The 16,154-nt window shown below is 34.3% G+C and overlaps 1 protein-coding gene across 6 annotated transcripts in view; it reads left to right on the forward strand.

The window, feature by feature from the left end:
- The window catches only part of GRM8 (glutamate metabotropic receptor 8), a 732,641-nt gene that overhangs the window by 468,622 nt on the left and 247,865 nt on the right, over positions 1–16,154 (forward strand). The window contains exon 8 of one of the 6 annotated variants that reach the window (XM_032305561.1): positions 15,543–15,601. The exons of the other annotated variants lie outside the window; for them this stretch is intronic. Coding sequence (XP_032161452.1) covers positions 15,543–15,577 — 35 coding nt within the window. The 3' untranslated portion in view covers positions 15,578–15,601. Of the gene's footprint in view, positions 1–15,542; positions 15,602–16,154 lie in introns of those variants that run through there. 6 annotated transcript variants of the gene reach the window in all.

Genomic DNA, 16,154 nt, shown 5'->3' on the forward strand with positions numbered 1-16,154 from the left:
GGCAAACACAGTGGCTTACTAATCAGGAGTGTTTGATTGTAGGTAACAGAAACCACCTTGAGCTTGCTTAAGCTAAAAGGAAGAATTTATGAGGGTATGTCAAGAAACCCCATGGCAGAATACAACAGGGTCTAAGAAAAGGACCAGTTATAAGAACAAAAACTGTTCAGAAATCCCAACATCTGTCTGTCTGCTCTGTTCTGTTCTGTTCATATTGGTTTTCCCTAATTCTAGGTCCATAGGGTAGATAGCAGAAGGCCATCTACATTTCTAGAAATTAGCTATTTCTTCAGGATACCTACTAAAATTAACATGTATGTATTTCTAAGTATCAATTTTATTGAATCTCATTAGCCAAAATTCAGCTGAATGTCAGATCTGTTCCAAATTATCAGTGGCAAAGGGCAAGTAGTACCAACTTGGCTGTCCTGGGGGGTACTTGCTGTGGTTGAAAGAGACATTTGGGAAGTTTCTCTAAGTGGCTTATGGGGAAAATTTGAGCAAAGTGAGCAGAGAGATGAAAACCTGAGAGGGTGTGATGCCCCTGTGAAGTCAGAATTTCACTGCTTCCTTAAATGGGTGAGTTTTCATTAGGCCAGAGGGGACACAGTTAAAAATCACATAGAATCTGTGAGAACCTGAGAGAGGAATCAACTTTTGGAGTTTTTTAATGCTAGTCTTCATTTTGTGGTTGAATTTCCTGACATGAAGAGGAATGAGCAGCTTCCCTGGACTCCCCAGTGAGACGGTGTCTAACCATTTCAGTGCTCAATATTCTGAGGAAACTATGGGAACACTTGTCTAATCACAGAGGCTGGTATAGAGAGAGAATTTATGAGCACCTTATTTTCTTTAGAAACCTTATTGATTGGGGCGCTTGGGTGGCTCGGTGGGTTAAAGCCTCTGCCTTAGGCTCAGGTCGTGATCTCAGCAACCTGGGATCGAGCCCCAGATCAGGCTGTCTCCTCAGCAGGGAACCTGCGTCCCCCTCTCTCTCTGCCTACCTCTCTGCCTACCTGTGATCTCTCTCTGTCAAATAAATAAATAAAATCTTAAAAAAAAAGAAACCTTATTGATTTCATGTACTTAATGCTATTTCCAAATATATAATTTTGAGTGTCTCTGAACACTATAGTCTGATTTTAAAGCAAATTTATTTGAATGAAATAACTTTAAGCTAGCTAAAAGAAATAGGTATGGCTTAATATTAGGAAATGTACTATAAACATATTAATAGGTCAAATAAGACAGTGATAAATATAAGATTCTGTAAAGCCATTTGATTAAAATATATCCCTCATTTCTGTTACAAGTACAAAAGCATAAACTAGAAATGGAATAGATGTTTAACATGATAAAATACATCTCTCTCAGCCTATAACCAATTATATATTTATAGCTGTTGTTCCTATTAAGGAGATGGATTAGTCCTATTACCACTATTATTAATATTCTATAAATTTTAACCAATGTGGTGAAACATGAAACAAAAATAACAGAGATTACTACTAAAAATGAAAAAGTAGTAGTATGAGTATTTTCAAATTATTTCATCTGAAGGCAATAAGTTGAAAAATATGTTAGAAGGACTTACTTTAGGAAGATGATCAAATATAAAATTAATATTAAAACACGAAGAACATAAGAAACCGATTAATATGTTGGAAATTAAACTCTATGTCTTTTGCAAAAAGTATTTAAAATATCTTGGAATAAATTAAACCAGGAAATATGAAAGGCCTCTATGAAGACAACTTTATTGAGAGACATAACTTGTTTGTAAACAGAAAAACTAATTACAAGAAAAAATGTTAATCTCTTCTGAGTAAATCTGTAGTCAGGCTTAGTAGAATTCCAGCCAAATTGACAAAGGAGTATTTTCTGGAATTTGAAATAATATTTAAATTTTATTTGTGAGAATAAATGAATAAAAACTGAATGATTTTGAGGAAAAATTAATCTTTACCAAACATTTAATATTCAAACCTAATGATAAGCTATAATAATCAATCCAATATGGAACTAGTAATGAATAGGTAGATGGAACCAGATAGAAATATATAATGATAATAAATAGATATAATGATAATAAACAAATCAGATTGTACATGTACATGTACATGTACATACTGCCATATGAATTTATGATGTGATAATGGTGGACTTCGAACTTGGTAGGAAAGGACACTCTATTAATTGATTATCAGTTTACAGTAAGATCTGTAATGAGATGATTCCTCCATATGAAAGTCTTATCCACTTGAAATTTATTTTAGAGTTAAGTGAAAAAGAAGCAAGAGAAAAAAATTCAATTCATTAGAATTTGAATGGGGAAGTTTTTGAATAAGATAATGAGGGAAATTATAACAGGAAAATAGACATGTTTGATTTAGTAAAATTTTAGCACTGTCAGATATTAAAAATTATCATAAACACAGTTTTAAAACAGAATATAAAGTAGGAGGTATATTTGGGCTGTTGTGTCAAAGGATAATAGCACAAATATAAAAAGAACCACCGTAACTGGTATCAATGATGACATCTTGAAGAAATCAGTTGGCAAAATTTGTAAATGTTAAACATTTGAAAAAAATATTAACCTTCACTAGCAATTATAGATCATCTACTTATTTTTAAAGATTTTATTTATTTGAGAGAGAAAGTGAGAGTGAGCGTGCAAACAGGGGGAGCAGCAAGTAGGGGGAGAGGGAGAAGCAGACTCCCTGCTAAGCAGGGAGCCAGGTAGGGGCTCCATCCCAGGACCCTGAGATCACAACCTGAGCCGAAGGCAGATGCTTAACTGACTGAACCACCCAGGTGCCCCAATAAAGATCATTTAATTGGTGATAAAAGATTGTTTTCCACCTGTCAAATTTACAAAGACTTGAAAATTATAATAGTAATTATCAAAAGGTAATTACATTGGTTCTTCTAAATATGCTTGGTGAGAGTAGATATTAGTGTAATTTTTCCAGAAGAGTATTTGCTCAGCCCATATCGTTATTTCTGGAAATATATTTTAAGGAAAATAGTTGAAATAATTTGATTTACAAAAATGTATTGAAAAAACAGAAAAGCAAAATCACAATTCTGTTGTTTCTAATTAAATCCACCAACAATATGTCATATAGTGCTTAGCACCTTGACTGTGTCTTGGAACCCAGGCTTTTATCTGAACTCGCCCACTACTTTCCCTCTGTGTTGTGAGCCCATCTTGACCTCTTGCCTTCGCCTTTTAAATGGATGGATTATACTAAAATATTCTAATCTCTGAAAGCTCTTCCAGCTCCAAATTCTGTACATACTCAAGTAAAGGTAAAGGTATATTTTTAAAACACAGATGCCTATAAATATTCTTATTGTTGTCTTTTATTGTTATTGTTTATATCTATTTTATCTTTCATGAATCATTTATTTATCCCACATACATTTTATTGATAATCATATAAAGGTATATAATAGGGTTCTATGTTAGGCATCAGGAATACAAAGACCGATGAAACATGGTTCTGTGTGTTCTCAGATATCGTAATGTAACAGAGGAGGGACATAAACATGTGACCAACAAGAATTGTATTTGTCAAGTGATATGATAGTGGCATGAGTATTATAAGAATATAATATAAAGCTGAGATTGGAAAATACATAAGGAGGGCCTCAAAGAATACAACACATCCGATTTAAATTACAAATGGAAAGTGACATTTCTTAGGTGGACAAGATGGGGAAAAGGCATTAATGGCAGTCCACTGACTGATGAACAGATAAAGAAGATGTGTATATATACAATGGAATATTAGCCATAAAAAAAGAATAAAATCTTGCCATTTGCAATAATGCAGACAGAGCTAGAGTGTATTACGCTAAGAGAAAAAGGTCAGTCAGAGAAAGAAAAATACCATACAATTTCACTCATATGTGGAATTTAAGCAATGAAACAGCCAAAACAGCATAATAATAGCTAGAAGATAGGGAAGAACATGCATTCTAAAAAAGCCAAGCATCTACATTGCAAGAATTCAAGAATGTGGCAAGAGAGCAGTCTGGAAATAAGACTGGGCAGATGAGCTTGGGCTGGGTCAGAAATCTGTCAGATTCTGGTGTTTGAAGGTGACACAGTAGACAACAGGGAACTGAAGCTTTTTGAACAGGACGATGAAGGGCTGCAGTTTGTGTTTTAAAAAAATAATCACAGCAGTATTTTGCAGACTGGAGGAAGAGAGATTGAAGACAGGGGTGGTAAGGTTAGCAGACGGGTCCAGCAGTCCCTCGGAGAGAACTTCAAAAGTACTTCAAAAGGGAAAATGAAAACACAAGTGAAATGGGAAGAAAGGGAGGAGGGAGCCAGGGAACACAGAATTATTGGGAGGCTGGCTCTGTTCTAGACACTGGGCTTTGACTAAAAACCAAATGGTTTTGACAGATATCTTACCTTCTCCAAATGATCTTTATTTGTAACTGTAACAATTCCTTTACTGGAGCTAATTCAGTATCTTAGTATGTATGTCATGGAAGTTACTGGCTTTGGCACTACTTTTTATCTACTTCTATAAGTGGAAAATGAGATATAAAATGTCAATATCTAGAAAAACTGACAAAAATGTCATCTCTACAAGTTATGCTGCATGACTTCCTTGTGATTAAATATTACCTATTTAGTAAATAGAGAAAGTGAAGTCAAACGTGATGAAAATCAAGTGTGTTAATCTTAAATATAAGTATCCTTTTTGATAATTACCTCATTTGAAATAAAACTGAGAAAATAATTATTAATAATTTGGAAGTACATTATATAATTTATTTTTGAAGCTGAAGGTTTGTAGGTAGTAAAGTATTCCTGGAAATACTGTATATTTTTAAAAAAAAATGAATGATAAATGTAGTAATATCAAATATATAAAGATAAATAAACAGGCTGATTTGAAATTAGGTAAATTTTCAGTTTCTGATTAAGGAAACTTCATGCTGGTTATAAAATATTAATCTTACAAGTTAAGTCATTATGAAATTTAGCCGTGTAAATGTACTTGCCCCTGTTTCTTAACTGAATAAAGTGATAAATGATGGGGTCTTTTTAAAGTCTAATTTCTTTTATAGTCATAAAGGACAAGGTTTATTAATCTCTCATTTCTTCCCTTAATACATAAACACTTAAATGTGGGCCAAGCTGGAGCCAACATCGAATAAAAGCTTGAGGCAAATCAATGGCATTGCCTTAGTTCTTCGTATGGTCCTACTCAGCTTCTTTCACCTCAGTGGGCTGCTTTTACTCATTCTTTATTCTTGTAATTCCTGAACTTCATCATGTGCTAAAAAATTACAAGTAAGTGTTTAAATCCCAGGAACAGATGAGGTGCTGTGGGCTTAGTAATTGAGGGTTAAGGTCTGGCCTCGGGTCCATACTGGGATGCAGCAATAAGTCTGTATGAAGGATGAGGGAGCAGCGAGGATTTGGGGCAGTGGGAAGTTTCTGGAGTTTACACTGGACACTTGGTATTTTACATAGTGATCAGAAGCCCAGGCTTTCTCCTCAGTTTGAATGCAGTTAGCTGCTCACCACTTGGTGATCTTGGTCAAGTCACAAAACCTCTTTAAATCATTGTGTCCTCATCTACAAAATGGGGATGATAATATTTTCTAGGGTTCTTGTGAAATCTAAACATAAGGTGAAATACATAGAAAGTGCTTAATAAAGAGAGATAAACTGTATTAAATATGGAGGATATCTTATCAGTAGTGACTAGTATTTGGATCATCTTATGAAGATGATGGACTGAGAACTTGGGACTCTTCAGAAAAACACAGAATTAATAAGCACTACATACAAGGATCACTAATAGGAATGAGCAAGGCAGATGTCAGAAACGATGCTTCTGCCATGGCACCAATCAATGAGGTTTCCCCAGCAGCATCAGCTTCTTGATATAGGAACAGAAGTATGATTGTTTTTACAACATTCTCAAAAGTGGATGGGAAAGTGCATTACTGCTGATATGGGCATCTGATGAGTGTAGAGTAGATCAAATGGGGTTTGTTCTCTCATTATTTTTTCTGTTTCCTTCAAAATTATGTACTTTTTTTAATGAAGGAAAAGAATTTAATGGAATAGCTCCCATGTTATTAAGGGTAATTATTTTCAAGTGATACTTTGCTTCAGAAAGAATCTACCCGAAAATTATAATGGAGACTTGATTATTTTTCTCTTTAAGGTTATTAACTCTTATAATTACATTAAAGTTTAATCAAGAAGTTAGTTTGAAAGTGAGGGATATGAATGAGAAAATTCTTTTTAATTCAGGTGCCTAATTGTTAACACTTTGGGGATTTGGGTTTTCTCATATTCGAAAACCACGACTATAAAATAACTTTTCTTTTGAACCATATACACACTTTTGTCTGTAGCTAAGGGAACACTGACCAAATTTTAATTTAAAAAATATTTATGGAATGTCTATTTATGATATTTACTTAGAAATGCCATGCACATTCACTTAGCAAATATTTATTAACTTTTATATATTGGCACTGAGCTATTTGTATTTTGTCCCTCTTCTGTTTTTTACTTCTTTTCCTTTATTTTCCTTTTTGCCTCCCACTTCTTTTCCATTCCTCTTACCCTCTTTTCTTCCCAATAATTTTCTATTTGCCCTTGTGATCTCACTGATCAAGATGGTGACAAGCGGCTAAGAGCATTCGCTTTTGAGTTGCTACAGAGATGAGCTAAAATTCCAGTTCTCCTACTTAAGTAGGAAGTCCTTGGATAAGTCACTTACATTTTATAAACTTTGATCTTTCATCTTTGAATGAGAATAATAATCTTGCCTACCTTGGCATCTTTTTGTGAGCATTTAATGGGATAATTCACCCTAAAGGGCTTAGCATGATTGCCCGGCACATTGAATAATCAACAAATGGCAACCTATTGTTTTTCATTCTGCCACCTGACAAGAATAAAACTTCTGTGTATATTTCCTGAATTTACCCCCAAACCACACCCACTCATACATATTCCCTTACAAATCTTAGATTTCAAAGCATCTGATAAATCTCCTATAATCAGTGATACTGTGTTGTCTGTAATGAATTTCTTATTTCTTCAAGGCATAATTAATCTATTTTTAAGGACTATTTAGTATTTTAGTTCACTCTTCACTCTTCTTTTGTAGTCACCCTCTGAACCCATCATTTCTTATTAGCACCATAGGGTGAGGTATTGGAATAAGAGAGTATAAAGCCCATACTAGTCCATTTCATCCAGAGTAAGATGACATGAGAGAGAAAGGGGTGGAAGCTGTTTCTTGAAATAGTGTTCAGGGAATGTGTTCTAGAATAAAGTATATCTCCTATCTTAAGAAACCATTCAGAAACTCAATTTGACATAGGCTGTGGAGGAGACACCTATGACCTATGCAAAGGATTTAGGTGTAGGTCATTGGTTACATGAAACTCAATTAGAGAGAACAGTTGTACAGTGTAAAACCATACAGTTGTCCATGCCCACAGAACAGAGTAGAATAGACTTTACGTGATAGAATTAGTTCAGCTCCTAAGCCCTATCCATTTTTTTTTAATTTTTAATTTTTATTAACATATAATGTATTATTAGCCCCAGGGGTACAGGTCTGTGAATCGCCAGGTTTACACACTTCACAGCGCTCACCATAGCACATACCCTCCCCAATGTCCATAACCCAAAGCCCTATCCATTTTTAAAAAGTAATTCAAACAGAAATGAAAATACACATTTTGGCAGGTGAAGGGCTGTCATTAAAGTCTCCCAGAAAGATATTTACTAATTGCTACCTCACTCTTAATTCTGCTTAGGATAGCTCGAACTTTCCCCAGATCTTAGAGTTTTCTTTGCTGACTATAGCTTTAAACAGGTGCCCCTAGGATTTATACTAGCTCATGAGTAACACTAAGAAATTCCAGCCTATTGAGTGATATATCCAAAAGGCCATTCCTCTCAGGTCCTTGAAGCTCTCTTGTTAACTTCTTTTTTGTTTTCTATCCTTATATTAACAGCAAACTGATGTAAAAATGTATATACCCTTATTTCTATTCCTCTTTGCTTCAATCAAAACTTAAGGAACCATGTTTACTGCCTTTTTTTCTTTTTTACTTAAAAAAAAGCATAGCATTAAGTCTATAGCTCCATGAATTTTCACAAACTGAGAAGACCCAAACCAATACCCGAAACACTCAACCAAACCCCAGAATCCTCAGTTGACCCCTCAAAAGCCTCTTGTGCTCCCTCTCTGTCACTTTCCCGACTTGTAACATCATACATTAAGATGGCCTGCTTTTGTACTCACATAAATGAAATTAGGTAATCTTTACTCTTTTACGTTTGGCTTCATTTCACTGCAATTTTTGAGAAAGAGGCAGTGAAGCACATTCCCACCATTATCTCTCTCTATTAACATTAGATTCAATTATTTAAATTTACTTTGTAAGATATCCAGTATTTAATTTTTAAAGCCCAATGAATTATTTTATAAAATAATAACATTTAATACCTACTAATGAGGTTTAAAATATATGAAAAATTAAATTTTTATACAATACTTATAATCTCTTAGAAAGTGGTAAAGAATATATTACCTTCAAGAATCTTCTCACATTTGTCATGTTCTCATAATTTTTTTAAAAAGTAGACTTATGGAAGTTTTAGGTTTACAGGAAGGCAGAGTAGAAAGTACAGAGATTTTCCATTTACCTTTAGCCCTCACCCATACACAGCCTCCCCAACTATCGATATCCAGAAAAAAGTAGTAAATTTGTTACAATCAATGAACTTACATTGGCCCATCATTATCATCTGAATTCTGTAAAGTTCATTCTTGCTGTACATTGTATGGGTTTTGATGAATGTATCATAACATGTATATACCAATATAATGTCATATAGAATGGTCTCACTCCCCTAAAAATCTTCCGTGCTTTGCCTATTCATTCTTTTCTACCCCCTACCATGGCAACCACTGATCTTTTTACTGTCTCCATAGTTTTACCTTTTCCAGAATGTCATATAGTTGAAATTCTACAGTATGTAGCCTTCTCAGATTGGCTTCTTTCACTTAGTACTGTACATTCAAGCTTACTTCTCTCTCTCTCTTTTTTTTTAACTCCTCATTTGATTGCTCTTTTCTTTTTAGCACTGAGTAAGATCCCATTGTCTGGATGTACTACAGTATATTTATCTGCAGTGTATTTATTTATCTACTCATCCATTAAAAGACATCTTGGTTGCTTCCAAGTTTTGGCAATTATGATCAAAGCTGGTAAAAAACATCCTTGTGCAGATTTTTGTGTGGACATAGGTGTTTTAAAATTATTTGTGTGGATGCCAAAGAAAATGATTTCTAGATCATAAAGTAAGAATATATTTGGTTTTGTAAGAAACTGTGCAACTGTCTTCCAAAGTGGTTGTACTAACTTTGATGGTTACCAGCAATGAATTGGAGCTCCAACTGCTTCACATTCTTTCTGGCATCCGCTGTTGTCAGTGTTCTGAATTCTAGCTATTCTAATAGGTATGCAGTGGTACTAATTTGTAATGGTATATAATGCTGAACATATTTTTGTGATTATTTTCCATCGATATATCTTGTTGAGGTGTCTGTTCAGATCTTTTGTGTATGTTTTAACTCTGTTGTTCATTTTCCTATTGTTTAGTTTTAAGAATTCTATGTGTATTTTGGATAATAGTCCTTTATCACATGTGTCTTTTGTAAATATTTTCTCCCAGTCTATGGCTTGTCTTCTCATTCTCTTGACGTTGTCTTTTGCAGACCAGAACTTTTCATTTTAATAAAGTCCAGCTTATCAATTATTTCTTTCATGGATTTTGTCTTTGGTGTTGTATCTAAAAAGTCATCATCATATACAAGGTCATCTGGGGTTTCTTCTGTGTTATCTTCCAGGAATTTTATAGTTTTGCATTTTACATTTGGGTCTATGATCCATTTTGAGTTCATTTTTCTGATGGGTATAAGGTCTGTGTCTAGATTCTTTTTTTGCACGTGGATGTCTAGTTGTTTCAGTACTGATTGTTGAATTTACCTTTTTTTGTTGTTGTTAGAGATCTTATCTCTGTATTGGCATCAACCAAAATCGAGGTTCTAAAGTATTATTTTTTTAATGAATCTTGGAAAATGATTATAGAAAACAGAAAATTGAGCAGACTCAATTATTTAAGTATCATTAGAAATAAAGTCAAACATTCTTTGTAACCTGGATATAATTGTGCTATCCTTATTGTGGTTGTTTTTGTGATTGTTGGGGTTGAAGGGGCGTACATGTAGTATTTGAAAAATGTTGAAATAAATAAAATTAATAAGGTTGAATTGAGAAACTACCCAGTGGAAATATTGATACATAGAACTTCTATACTGTTCAGATGTTGGGCTCTTAATTAATTCATATGGATAGTAAATATGACTCCTGAAGTGTATTTCACCTTCCAGGAAACAGTATTCACATGATTGTTTAAATTTTAACCAGTATCATGAAAAAATACTCCTTAATTGTGTAATTACATTAGTCTCTGTCCTGGGAAGTGAAGAGAAGGCAATCATCCTCTTGCAGCCAGTACTCTCTAACCGTAATTCCAGAATACCTAAAACATTAGTACAGGGCTTAGCTTTTTTTTTTTTTTTTTTTGTATTTAATGCTTTTATTTTACTAGGGAAGAAAACACATTTGCTTTTCCTGATTTAGCTGTTAAAAAAAAATCTCAGGGGCGCCTGGGTGGCTCAGTGGGTTAAGCCGCTGCCTTCGGCTCAGGTCATGATCTCAGGGTCCTGGGATCGAGGCCCACATCGGGCTCTCTGCTCAGCAGGGAGCCTGCTTTCCTCTCTCTCTCTCTCTGCCTGCCTCTCTCTCTACTTGTGATCTCTCTCTGTCAAATAAATAAAAAAAATCTAAAAAAAAAAAAAATCTCAGTCTGGTGGTGGGTATTAAGGAAGACACATATTGCATGGAGCACTGGGTATTTTATGCAAACAATGAATCGGGGAGTGCTACATCAGAAACTAATGATGTATTGTATGGTGACTAACATAACATAGTAAAAAAAATAAAAAATAAAAACATCTCTGAATTGTCACAAATTCTAGAGTCAATAGGTTCTAGAATGCTAAGAGGCATTTAAAAAAACTTGCAGTGTTTTGCTGCACCTTGTATATTTTTCCAGAAGTAAGTGTTCTCTGATCTTTCTATCCCCATGTTTATCTTTTGAAATGATACTGGCCCTCTGAAAAAAGCTTCAGAGTACATTTCAGGACATTTGTTTCCAGGTAGTATTTAAATAAGAATTAGTTAGGTATATCTTTTTGATCCTGCTCCAAATATTTCAACCAAAACCAAAAAGAGAACTTTCTATACACAGAAAGTAGTTGGGGTGAGGCAGAAGAATGGCATTTTCCTACTGTTAAAGCCTGTAATTAACCAGATTTGGATGAGAAAAATGTTCCTTTTTTTTTTTTTTTTAAACATGCTCTACATAAGCACAAACTATCAGATATTGTTTTAAAAATGAGATTTAAAAAAAATAAATAAATAAATAAAAATGAGATTTTTATTGCAATGTTTGCATAATATTTGCTTTTTATACCTTTACATGTTGTGTGTTTCATCAGTTTGAACCATATGAGCTTTTAAAGTGAGCTGCAAATGTAAAATTTAAATGATACTACTTTGGACAATTATATGCTAAAGTATGAATAAACAAATACCATTTCATGTTGATTTTTTTTTTTTTTTTTTTTTTGCATTACTTGAAGTGATCTTTTGGCTTTTGAGCATGATGGCAAAATGCTTCACTGGTATTGAACCAGTCCATACATTTTCTAGTAACCTCCACACACAAAATGTTTATGAAAATTAACTAACACTGTTAGAAAACTCAAGGACACTTTGGCTGAGTAAGTTTATGTTCTTCAACAGAGCTAACTAGAAAGTAAATTTCCAATGCCAAGAGTTTTTTTTTTTGTTGTTGTTGTTTTTTTTAAGATTTTATTTATTTATTTGACAGAGAGAGATCACAAGTAGGCAGAGAAGCAGGCAGAGAGAGAGAGGGTGAAGCAGGCTCTCTGCCGAGCAGAGAGCCGGATGCGGACCTCGATCCCAGGACCCGGAGATCATGACCTGAGCCGAAGGCAGCAGCTTAACCCACTGAGCCACCCAGGTGCCCCAATGCCAAGAGTTTTTAAGTTTACTGTGGAGCATATGTACACATACACAGCAACATACATAGACACAGTTATATACACACACACTCCTCTTTTTATAGAAAGAGAGGAAGGAAACAATAATAAAGTGACATGTGGAAAGAAAGGATAAATACAAAATCCTTGGCATTGTCAAAATAAGCTTTCTAACTTCATAGAGATTAGGTAAGAGTGGAATTTTTGAATTGCTTCATATCTTTGAACAGGGACTTGGATAAACCAAATGACATTTGAGCCTGTGTTAACTTTGGCTGGCATTTAACAGAAAATGTTTCCAGAACCACCTTACTACCTATTTTATGATTTTTTTTAACCTAAGAATTGACAGCCCTAAGAATCAGAAATGTTCAGAGTATTGTGATCAACACTCATCTTCTTTACTACATTTTTAGGGTGTCGTAACAGGCATGATGTGTTCGCAGATGAGTGTAATACACTATTTTAAAATTTTAGAGATTTACTACAAGTTTTAGATACTTCATTCTGAATGGCCTATATATTGAGCTTAGGTGGTCTGTGGTCTCATTTGATAGCACAAGGCACTATACTTAGAAATTCAATCTAACATAAAAAATTAGCCCTATGTATTCAAGAGTTCTTTGAAATCATAATACCTGACTAGTTCTTCCATCTCTGTTATTTGGTTTGAATTAGGAATAGGATGTCGAATGCCATGATGTTATCCAGTAATAGTTCTCTAAGATTTCAAGTACTTCCCTTTGTGAATCAAGGAATATGATTTCTTAATCACTGTAGTTAGAAAGAATTTTTATAGTTTCCTGGCAAAGACAATAATGTCACAAAGACATAAAATTGATTAATTCTAGCATAGGTTCAGGTCACTTGAAATGCAGAGTAGGAGGGCTTAAATAAAATGAGCCACATACTAGTTGAGAAAAGCAATTTAATTGCTTAAAACTTTTGTGTATTGTTTTCTGTCCTCATCACAGACTTGAAATCACCAAAATTCTACTAGTATTTGAGGTGAAAAATAATTTTGTCATTTGAGATTTATATTCAAACAATGTGTATATGTAATAAGCCCCTAACAATAATTTCTCAGGTTTTTTATTTTGTGTCTCAGTGAAAGATTTCTTTTGATGGTAAATTTTAAATTTATCCATATTGAGTCTTTTTAGTGCTAATTATCTTGAATTGCAGTATATTACAATAATAATCCTAGGTATCTTAATACTTTTCATTTTTAAGTACTTTCATATATATATAGCCTCTCATTAGCCCTAACAGTCTTATGTGGGAGGGAAAGTAAGTGAGTGTTGTTAAGCCATTTGATAACAGAGATGTATAAATGTTAAATATTCAAAATTCACAGAAAGTAAGTCAAGGAATTGGGACTAGACCCAGAATTTTCAATTCTATGTTTAATCCTGTATCAAAAGAACCAAAATAGGTCCTTGTTCTAAAGGTAGCCTATTAAAATTGCTCAATCTTCATTCATTCATCAAGCTATTTGTTCAACAGATTACTAATAAATGACTTTTCTGTACTGGTTCTTACTAGGATTATCTCCAGCTGTGGTGAACAAAGAATAGTCCCAGCTCTCAGGAGGTTGTAGGTCTGGGGGGCAAGCAGTCCTTTATAAACTAGTACAAAATGTGAAGTATTACAAAGCTGAACCAGAGATATCTTGGGAGGAGGGTGGAACTGATTAGATACAGAAGTTGGTGACATCATCATTAAAGTGATACTTAAACTGAAACCTGAATTATGAGAAAGCTAAGACTCTAGGAAAAGACTGATAGAAAAGTCTTAAGGGAAGAGATATTTTGTCACTACCATGCTAAATTCTTCTCTTCTATCACTGAAATCAGATCCTTTTTACTAAAAAGTGTGTTATTTCCCCCAAATGCTCAAAATGCCACATTGTATAGTATAAGCACTTTGTAGAAACCACCTGAAGCCAAATGTAGCTATTCTTCTAGGGTTTATGCCTGCCTTCCGCATGAGCTTGTATGCCATTCCACTGTCATTCGAAGTACTGATTTTAAAAGTGTTTTCTTTGAAGTTCACGTTGTGAACATGATACTATTAAACACTGAAGAAATATTTTGTCTGGTAAATATTTCCCAGATTATAATATCAGTAGTTGGCAAGGATACTATAGCAAACTATATCAGATTATAACTAGTCACAGTTAAATTCTCACAGCAATTTTAATAACTGGTGTGAGTTTATATGGAAAGTAAACTCTTAGCACTTTCTATTATCATTGAGTCTCCCCGCTACACACACACAACCGAAGGAGAAAGAAGTTGGTTTGGACAGATCAGATTTGAGCTTTGACTGCTAGGTTCCTGGGTGGAATCACCCTTTGGTTAAAAGCAAGTGAACAAGACTCTTGGTGAAGGACTCCCTGAAGGAGCAGTAATAATGAGGGGCTGGGATGACCTCACTAACAGGCTAGGGCCATTAGTTTTTAATCTGTAGATGTGCTTTCTTACATGGGGCTATTGACAAAAGATCACTATTCTGGTCTGAGAAGGATTGGGGCAGGTTGGCCTACTTCAAGGCAAAACTGGGCCTTATTTGTGTAACTGGCTCATTTTCTTAGCTAACATAGGGATAAGGATCCCTCCATATAATATTGTCTCCCCTAGTTTGTAGAGTTCTACCATGGATCTTGAGCCAATGTCACAGCTAATCATGCGATCTAATCTAACCCAACTCAATCTAATAATAATAAGGGATGTCCTTTGCTTACTTTACACATAGATTTGTTTCTTTGAAGGCCTTTATAGTAGGAGGATAGGTTAAGCCAAGGCAGGCCTTGTGTATTCCTAGTTTTCCTATCCAAATAATTTCTCCAATGCCAGTCTTTTAAAGAATACCAAATTAAAAATTAGGTTAAGATAAATTAAAGTACATACACACATGCATAATGCAAACATACTTATATGTAATAGACATAAGAAATACCCTGTTAACACAATGTTTAATTCATTTCTTTCCATTGTAACATGAACCAGGAAATTAAGAATACAATAATAACAGCAAAATATAAGCCCTAAAACACTGAGAAGTAGAGGATGACTTTTCTGTTGACTTTTGAAGTTATAGTTGGGTATAATTCCTGGATTTAAAATCTGAATTTGGTACTTTATTGCATAGCATTGTTATTATTAATTCCAGAATTTCCAATGGAAAAATGGGAGGCTAATAGAAATGTTAACATTTCTTGAGTCCTTATGATGTGCCAGGTATATTTTTAAGTACCATTTGTGTACTATCTCATTTAATTCTCAGAATAATCTGATGAAATGGGAACAATTTTTACCCCTGTTTCTGCAGATGAGGAAACTGAAGCACAGATTCACTTTACGTAGTCAAGTGGTGGGACCAGAACTCAAGTCCTGGAAACTTAGCCTGGAGGTGCAGCCATAATGACTGTGGTGATTACAGTAATTACTATGGTAACCACCTCTAGTGAGAACTGCCATTGTACAAGCAGAGCAAAACTGGTTAGTGAAAAAACAACAACAACAACATGTGTTTAACAGAGGAAACAAAGAACCTTTATAATTTCAATAGAACACTGGGAATCATGGAGTCAGATTAGTTTTCTGTGGTTAGGCAGGTGATGTGAGATAAAATGAAAACCAAAAAAGGTTGCTTCTGGAGCATCTGGCTTAGCTCAGTTGGTAAAGCATGCGACTCTTGATCTTAGGGATGTGAGTTCAAGCCCACTGGGGGTAGACATTACATGAAAAAGTGAAAAAATAGAATTAAAAAAAAATTGTTTCCAAGAGTTGGAAGCTAATGAATAAAATAAATATGAAATCAAGGAAAATCTTTTGAAAACTCATTATAATCCTATATGAGTCTTGGATATTAATATCCATGACTTCCTTGAGGTTGAGAAATGGGCATTAAGGTTCCTTCTAGCCCAGTAATTTTTACCTA

The sequence above is a fragment of the Mustela erminea genome, chromosome 11, assembly GCF_009829155.1.
Source record: "Mustela erminea isolate mMusErm1 chromosome 11, mMusErm1.Pri, whole genome shotgun sequence".
In the NCBI taxonomy this organism is placed as follows: Eukaryota; Metazoa; Chordata; class Mammalia; order Carnivora; family Mustelidae; genus Mustela; species Mustela erminea.